At 48.3% G+C, this 9,326-nt stretch overlaps 1 protein-coding gene across 1 annotated transcript in view; it reads left to right on the top strand.

The window, feature by feature from the left end:
* The window catches only part of LOC140409249 (lysine-specific demethylase 3A-like), a 119,390-nt gene extending 111,073 nt beyond the window's left edge, over positions 1–8,317 (top strand). The window contains exon 25 of the mRNA XM_072497581.1: positions 6,042–8,317. Coding sequence (XP_072353682.1) covers positions 6,042–6,128 — 87 coding nt within the window. The 3' untranslated portion in view covers positions 6,129–8,317. The remainder of the gene's footprint in view (positions 1–6,041) is intronic.
* The last annotated feature ends 1,009 nt before the right edge of the window (positions 8,318–9,326 follow it).

The raw sequence follows: 9,326 nt of genomic DNA on the forward strand, positions 1-9,326 counted from the left end.
CTTTAGAAAGCAAAGTCCTATACACACCCTGTCAGCATCAATGGGGCCGAGGTAGAGATGGTTAGCAACTTCAAATTCCTAGCAGTACACATCTCCAAAAATCTGTCCTGATCCACCCACGTCGACGCTACCACCAAGAAAGCACAACAGGAAACTAAGGACATTTGGCATGTCCACATTAACCCGTACCAACTTCTACTGATGCACCATAGAAAGCATCCTATCTGGCTGCATCACAGCCTGGTATGGCAACTGCTCGGCCCAAGACCGCAAGAAATCTCAGCGTCGTGAACCCAGCCCAGTCCATCACACGGACCTGCCTCCCATCTATTGACTCCATCTACACCTCCCGCTGCCTGGGGAAAGTGGGCAGCATAATCAAAGACCCCTCCCACCCGGCTTACTCACTCTTTCAACTTCTTCCATCGGGCAGGAGATACAAAAGTCTGAGAACACGCACAAACAGACTCAAAAACAGCTTCTTCCCCACTGTTACCAGACTCCTAAACGACCCTCTTGTGGACTGACCTCATTAACACTACACCCCTGTATGCTTCACCCGATGCCGGTGTTATGTAGTTACATTGTATATGTTGTGTTGCCCTATTATGTATGTTTTGTATTTCCTTTTCTTTTCATGTACTTTTTTAAAAAACATTTTTATTAAGGTTTTTTTAACAACACAATTTTTTCCCCTTACAAACAGTAACCCCCCCCCCCCCCCCGTAACAAAATAACGCAAAATCTCCCTGAGCAAGATATATACATGGCAAGATGGTATATTTACATAGCTTTATACACTGGCTCTTGGCCGCACGTACCGTTTCTCCCCACCCTCCATGCCATCACCCGCTCGTCCATCCCCGACCCATATCCCCAAGATCACCCTATCTTGAACTTCTTGTGCCGGGAGCAAGGGAAATTCGCCTCACAAAAGCCCTCACCTGCATATATCTAAATGCATTTCCCGGGGGTAGCTCAAATTTCTCCTCCAGTGCCCCTAGGCTCGCAAACGTCCCGTCAATGAACAGGTCCCCCATTCTTCTTATCCCCGCCCGATGCCAGCCTTGGAGCCCCCCGTCCATCTTCCCCGGGACAAACCGGTGGTTACCCCTGATCGGGGACCACACCAATGCTCCCATTGCACCCCTGTGCCTTCTCCACTGGCCCCAGATCCTTAGTGTTGCCGCCACCACCGGGCTTGTGGTGTATTTTGTCGGCGAGAGCGGCAGCGGTGCCGTTACCAACGCCCCCAGGCTCGTTCCTTTACATCCTCGCCATCGCCATCCTCTTCCATGCCGCCCCCTCTCCCTCCATGACCCACTTGCGGATCATTGCCACATTTGCTGCCCAGTAGTAGCTCCCTAGGTTTGGCAAAGCCAACCCTCCTCGGTCCCTGTTGCGTTCCAAGAACCCTCTCCTAACCCTCGGGGTCTTATTTGCCCACACATACCCCATAATACTCCTACCTACTCTCTCGAAAAAGCTCTTGGTGATCACGATGGGGAGGCACTGAAACACGAACAAGAACCTCGGAAGGACCACCATTTTGACCGACTGCACCCTACCCGCCAACGAGAGCGGGAGCATGTCCCATCTTTTAAAATCCTCCTCCATTTGCTCCACCACCCTCGTCAAATTCAGTTTACGTAGGGCCCCCCAACTTCTGTCTATCTGGATCCCCAGATACCGAAAACTCCTCTCCGCCCTCCTCTGCGGTAGGTCCCCTATCCCTCTTTCTTGGTCCCCTGCCTGTAATACAAAAAGCTCACTCTTCTCTACATAAAGCTGTAGCCCGAGAACTCTCCAAACTCCTTCAGAGTCTGCATGACCTCCACCATCCCCTCCATTGGGTCCGCACGTATAGCAGCAGGTCATCCGCGTATAGCGATACCCGATGCTCCTCTCCCCCGCGGACTATCCCCCGTCATTTCTTAGACTCCCTAAGCGATATGGCCACGGGTTCGATCGCCAATGCAAACAACAGGAGGGACAGGGGGCACCCCTGCCTCGTCCCTCGGTACAGCCGAAAGTACTCCGACCTCCGCCGGTTCGTCACTACACTCGCCACCGGGGCGCTGTAAAGGAGCTTAACCCATCTAATAAACCCTCCCCCGAACCCAAACCTGCGCAATACCTCCCAGAGGTACTCCCACTCTACTCGGTCAAAGGCTTTTTCCGCGTCCATAGCTGCCACTATCTCTGCCTCTCCCTCCTCCGATGTCATCATTATCACGTTTAAGAGCCACCGCACATTGGTATTTAACTGCCTGCCCTTTATGAATCCCGTTTGGTCCTCGTGAATCACCCCCGGGACGCAGTCCTCAATCCTAGTGGCCAGTACCTTCGCCAATAGCTTAGCATCCACATTGAGGAGCGAAATCGGCTTGTACGATCCACATTGCAGTGGATCCTTGTCTCGCTTTAGAATCAAGGAGATTGTCGCCTCCGACATTGTCTGGGGCAGGGTTCCCTCCTCTCTTGCCTCGTTGAAGGTCCTCACTAGTAGCGGGACCAGCAGGTCCACATATTTGCTATAGAGCTCCACCGGGAACCCGTCCGGCCCCGGGGCCTTCCCCGCCTGCATGCTCCCCAAACCCTTACTCAACTCCTCCAACCCAATTGGTGCACCCAAACCAACCGCCTCCTGCTCCTCCACCCTCGGGAACCCTAGCTGGTCCAGAAATCGCCTCATTCCCCCCTTCCCCCCCCTGGGGGCTGGGATCTGTACAGCTCTTCATAGAAGGCCTTGAACACCTTATTTATTTTCGTCGCACTTCGAACCGTGGCTCCTCTTCCATCTTTGATTCCCCCTATTTCCCTCGCTGCCGCCCTCTTACGGAGCTGGTACGCCAGCATCCGACTAGCCTTTTCCCCATACTCGTAGGTCGCCCCTTGCGCCTTCCTCCACTGTGCCTCCGCCTTGCCCGTGGTCAGCAGGTCAAACTCCGTCTGGAGCCGTCGCCTTTCCCCAAGTAATCTTTCCTCCGGGGCCTCTGCGTATCTCCTGTCCACTCGCAAGATCTCCCCTACTAACCTCTCCCTTTCCATTCCCTCTGTCTTCTCCCTATGAGCCCTGATGGAGATCAGCTCTCCCCTGATTGATCACCACCTTCAACGCCTCCCATACCACCCCCACTCGCACCTCCCCGTTGTTGTTTGCCTCCAAGTACCTTTCAATACACCCCCTCACCTTCCCACACACCACCTCATCATCCAGCCGCCACAGCGGGCGTTGGTCCCTCTCCTCTCCCAGCTCCAGTTCCACCCAGTGCGGGGCATGGTCCGAAACGGCTATGGCCGAATACTCCATCCCCTCCACTCTCGGGATGAGCGCCCTGCCCAGAACAAAGAAATCTATCCGGGAGTAAGCCTTATGCACGTGGGAGAAAAAAGAAAATTCCCTGGCCTGTGGTCTTGCAAACCTCCATGGGTCCACTCTCCCCATCTGATCCATAAACCCCCTGAGCACCTTGGCCGCCGCCGGCCTCCTCCCCGTCCTAGATCTGGAGCGGTCCAGTGCTGGGTCCAGCACCGTATTGAAGTCCCCTCCCATTATCAGTCCTCCTACCTCCAGGTCCGGAATGCGCCCCAACATGCGCTTCATAAATCCAGCATCATCCCAGTTCGGGGCGTATACATTTACCAACACCACCCACGTCCCTTGTAACCTACCACTCACCATCACATATCTCCCTCCATTATCCGCTACGATAGTCTTGGCCTCAAATGACACATGCTTTCCCAGCAGAATTGCCACCCCTCTATTTTGACACCTGCTGACCCTGGCTTCCCCCGCCATCCCTTTGACCCCCCCCCCCCCCCCCCCCCCCCCCCCCGTGTGGGAATCTCCCAATCAATGTACATTCCTTTGTTCCCCTTCCCGCCTTTCTTGCCGCGCGCGGGAAAGACAACCCCGTGCTTTCCAAAGCCTGCCCCGCCCCCCCCCCCCCCCATGGCGCAGCTCCTGTCGTGGCCTTGTCTCTCTCCCCCAGCCCATATAGCATTTCCTGCTTCTTTTCATGTACTTAATGATCTGTTGAGCTGCTTGCAGAAAAATACTTTTCACTGTACCTCGGTACACGTGACAATAAACAAAATCCAAATCCAGATTGTCCAGAAGCTGAACTGAACCACCCATATAGAATACTGTGGTTACAAGAGCAGGACAGCAGCTGCGAATTCTCTGTGACTCCACTGACTCCCCAGAGTCTGTACTCTTGACTTGAGTCTTGTAGATGGAGTGTGATGGTGTGGTAACTGGAGACCACAAAATGGGTAGTAGAATGCGTATATTATGTCCACTTGCCTGGATGAGTGTGGCTCCAACAACACTCTCTTAGAAGCTTGACACCATCCAAGAAAACGCAGCCTACTTGATCGCCGCCCTATCCTCCATCTTCAACATTCACTTCTTCCACCACAAACACACAGTGGGTAGAGGCGGGAACCCTCACAACATTTAAGGAGCGTTTAGATGAGCACTTGAAATGCCATAGCATACAAGGCTACACCATAGCATACAAGGCTACACCATAGCATACAAGGCTACACCATAGCATACAAGGCTACGGACTAAGGGCTGGAAAATGGGATTAGATAGGTGCTTGATGACCAGTGCAGATACGATGGGGCTGAAGATCCTCTTTTTTGTGCTGTAAAATGCAATGACTCCATGACAATGTGTACCATCTAGAAGATGCACCGCAGCAGCTCATCATGCCTCTTAAGGCGACACCTTCCAAACCCGCGATCGCTACAAACTGGAAGGACAAGGGCAGCAGATACATGGGGACACCACCATCTCAAAGTTTCCCTCCGAGTCGTTCATCATCCTGACTTGGAAATATATCGTCGCTCCTTCACTGTCGCTGGGTTAAAATCCTGGCACTCCCTCCCTATTAGCACTGTGCATGTACCTACACCACATGGACTACTGCGGCTCATGGAGACATCTTACCGCCACAATCCACCTAAAAAAATCCGAACAATGTTTAGGGCTTGACTTAATTTGTGACTCCGATTAGTCAATCAGGTGTAAGAATTTGTAGCTTTGGGTAGTGGAATGTTTGGTAACCGTATCGGGGGAGCTGGTTGTGTGGTGGCAATGTCACTGGCCCAGGCCAATACCCTGGAGACACCGGTTCCTATCCACCAACCAGTGGGATTTGAATTCCATTAATAAAATTGAAAGCTCCTCGGAGTCATTTTGACGATGACAGCCACAGTTGATTGCGATTGATGTAAATCAGAAACCCATCTGGTTCACTAATGTCCTTTTAAGAGCAGGAAATCTGCCATCCTTAACTGGTCTGGCCTACATGTGACTCCAGACTTTAAACTGTTTTTTGAAATGGCTGAGCAAGCCACTCGGTTCAAGGGCAATTAGGGATGGATAGCAAAACCGGGAGTGCAGGAGGCGAAAGAGGCCGGTATTTTGGCCTTTGCGTCCCTAGAAGCCCGGCGAAGGATCTTGCTAATATGGAAGGAGGCGAAGCCCCCCAGCGTGGAGGCCTGGATAAACGAGATGGCTGGGTTCATAAAGTTGGAGAGGATTAAGTTCGCTTTGAGAGGGTCTGCGCAGGGGTTCTACAGGCGGTGGCAACCGTTCCTAGACTACCTCGCGGAGCGTTAGAGGCAGGTCGGTCAGCAGCAGCAGCAACCTGGGAGGGAGGGGAGGGGGAGCTGCCTGGGGGGTGGATGAGCAAGAGATAGCATGAAGAGTCGGGGAAACTGGCACGTACGGGAGAGAGCCAGTGTACAAAGCTATGTAAATATACTATTTTGCCATGTATATATCTTGCTCCGCGCGATTTCTCGTTTCTTTTTTTTTGTTACCGGGGGGGGGGGGGGGGGGGGTTATTGTTTGTAAGGTTGTAAGGGAGAAAAATTGTGTAAAAAACTTTAATAAATATATTTTTTTAAAAAGGGATGGCTAGCAAATGCTGGTTCTGCCAGTGATGCCTACAATGCTTGAAATAATGAGGGCGGGGAGAAATAGGATTTCTGTGATACATTTGTGTTTTTCATTTTGTGTACAGGTGAAGAATATTATCTACCATGCAGTGAAGGATGCTGTTGGGATGTTAAAAGCTCACGAATCCAGCCTTCTCAAGACACCAGTCTGAAGCAGCAATTAAAATCTGGGTTGTCCTGAAAAAAACTTCACCATAATCTTACGGGCAACTTTTTTTTTAAAAGAAGAAAATGACTTGTTCAAGGAAGCAACGTGATGATATCTTTGCATTAAACAGGTTGAACTTTTCTCGTGAATGGGGTGGAAACAAGCACAATATAGTATCTGTAATTTACTTTTATTTTGTAAAACTGAGAAATGAAGGTGGTCTGTAAACTCCACATCCTATTTGTAGCAAACAAATTTTCTTTTTTGTGGTTGTAGCATTGTGCTTCGGCCTACCGACATTCCCAAAGAGAGATTGTGTACTGGGACACAGGTATCTGGAGAAGTACCTTGGATTAAAAACTTATTTGTGGTTACTATGGAGGTTGGAGCAGACGACTGGGATCCAATAGAAAGGGTAGCCCCCTGTGAATTAGTTGCGGATGTTATTTTCAGTGCCTCTGCTGTAATTGGCGGTACGTCTGTGTGTGTTCTGTTGGAAAACAAATTTCCATTTTCTACCATTGTCACTGCTTAAAAACAAACTGAATCCTGCCTGAATGTATCCTCGTTGCTTCGTCAGTCACGAATGGATGCTGCTCCTTTAACCAGCTTAACCAATGGTGCACAATGTCCAACATACATTTAGTTGGGGCAGCACGGTAGCACAGTGGTTAGCATAGTTGGTTCACTGCTCCAGGGTCCCAGCTTGGGTCTGTCTGTGCCGAGTGTGCATGTTCTCCCCGTGTCGGCGTGGGTTTCCTCCGGGTGCTCCGATTTCCTCCCACAGTCCAAAGATGTGCAGGTTAGGTGGATTGGCCATGATAAATTGCCCTTCGTGTCCAAAAAGGTTGGGTGGGGTTACGGGGATAGGGTGGCGGCGAGGGCTTAAGCGGGGTGCTCTTTCCAAGAGCCGGTGCAAATTCGATGGGCGGAATGACCTCCTTCTGCAATGTAAATTCTATGATTCTAGTTTTGACATTCTGCTATCCACACGCAGCAGATTGTGATAGACACCATGTATCTTCTGCTTTTGTTTTTTATTATTACTTTATCACATTAATTTTGTATATACTTGAGGTGGGGGCCTTTTACTGGTTAAATGTAGCTAAGCCACTTGGAAAGGGTACAACCAGTCAAGAATGAAAGACGTACGGAATTGGGATTGTTTAAATTTAATCTTCGGTTCTGCAGTTCACACAATGCTGATTTAAATATTTTGCCTCAGTGAAGCGGATAAAATGACCTTATTTGGTTTGTGGCGGTGCCTTCTCCTGCCTTAACACATTTAAAAAGCCAAGGATTCTGTATTTTTTTAAATTAAAGGGCAATTTAGCGTGGCCAATCCACCTATCCTGCACAACTTTGGGTTGTGGGGGCCGCGCAGACACTGGGAGAATGTGCAAACTCCACACGGACAGTGACCCGGCCTGGGATTGAATCCAGGTCCTCAGAGAGTTCTAAAGTGACTTCCGGTTGTTTTTTTAAATTCAAAACTTATTGAGGAATAAGCATTGATGAGTATTCGAAATAGGGGAAGCATTTGCTGCACGGTATTGGGTGGCTGAGAGTGATTTCTACAGGAGATTTTCCAAAACCATGTCACATATTATGCAATATAAGCAAATTGAATTGCTGGAGAAACCAGTACTGTACAAAGAGATCCATTTTCTTTCTAAGTTTACCTCCGAGTAAATTATGGGTTCACACTAATGCCCAGTTCAAGCTGTGTTTGGTTTACTTAGTTGAAGTTGGTGATGCTCGACTGTAATTTTCATCCAGTCTGCTGTTTTATTTTATTGTTGCTGGAACGTTGAATTTGAAAGCAACTTTTTTCAGTCTTGTATGCAACCTATGTACTAATCAATAAGCAAGTGTCTTGTTTCTTTTGAGGTTTACTTGCTGCTGTTAAGTTGAGGATTCTATCCAAGCTGCTTTTTTTAAACAGAAAGTCCTTCCGAAGGTAAAGGAAATGCATTGTAAATTGAATTTTGATTACTCGGGATCCACACCAGTCGGTTTGTTTGCTTTGTACATTTTTTGTGTGTGTGTGGTTTAAGAAGAGTGCAACTGAAGGTTTGCGTTCTGGAAAATGACAAGTTAATCAGTAGAATTGTTTACAGGTTGTGTACGATGGTTTTTATACACCAGATAATTTGTTTTAAACACAATATAGCAACATGTTTCTGAGACTCAGCTCAGCCTCCATTTTTAATATCAAAATAGGTTTTAATGTTCTTGTTTTTATTTTAATCCCATTTTGGTTACGTTCTTTTGTGCGTGAAGCATTGATTAATCAGGAAGGGTTAGAATAACCCTTTTTCTGTGGATGCCGCATATTTGCAATGTGGTGGGAAGACTTGGATGAAGTCCCACATATATCTGATGCAGGAAAAGAATACGCTCAATCTAACGCTGTTCAGGTGATTTTGATTCTTTTTTTTTAGAAAAAGGCTGGTGTGGAAGCACCAGGAAATGGTGCTCTCCTGAGTGTGTGGACTGAACTCTGGCAGATGGGAGTTCAATCTAGAGGAATGCGAAGTTACCCACTTTGAATCTGAGGAAGACAAATCCAGAATTTATTTTTTAAGGGCAAGAGACTAGGAACAGCTGCAAAGCAAAAGTATTTGACTGTCCTAGTGCACAAATGACTAACAGCTCCTCGTATCTGTGAGCTAAACTGGAAGATTAACGGAATGTTTGGCCTGAATCTCAAGGTGCATGAAGTTGTTCCAGCTGTGCAGAGCCTTGGCCAGACCCCCATCTCGAGTACCTTATTGCATTTTTGAAAAAGAAAATCAACTTTCCCACATTGTTTCACTTAGTCCTCATCCCAGCTACAGTCCTCACATTGGCTCACTACTCTTGGAAAACTTGAAATCTGAAACCATCTTTTGTATTTACATCCCTTCATAGCGACACACCGCTTCACTTAATAACCTTCACTAGCCCATCTCTCTCTTTCTCTTCCCCTTCCACCACCCTCTCTTCACCTGTCATAAGGAAAATGCTGGAATCTATTATTCAGGGAGTTATAGCAGAAAATATCTAAATGCAATCAGGCAGAGGCTACCTGGATTTGTGAAATGGAAATCGTATTTGACTAATTTGTTACAAATCTTTGATGAAGTTAATAAGTGATGTGGGTAAAGGGGATCCTGTGATGTAGCGTCCTTGTATTTTCTTTCTTTCCCCCCAATAAAGG

Source organism: Scyliorhinus torazame, chromosome 3, assembly GCF_047496885.1.
Source record: "Scyliorhinus torazame isolate Kashiwa2021f chromosome 3, sScyTor2.1, whole genome shotgun sequence".
Taxonomy (NCBI): domain Eukaryota; kingdom Metazoa; phylum Chordata; class Chondrichthyes; order Carcharhiniformes; family Scyliorhinidae; genus Scyliorhinus; species Scyliorhinus torazame.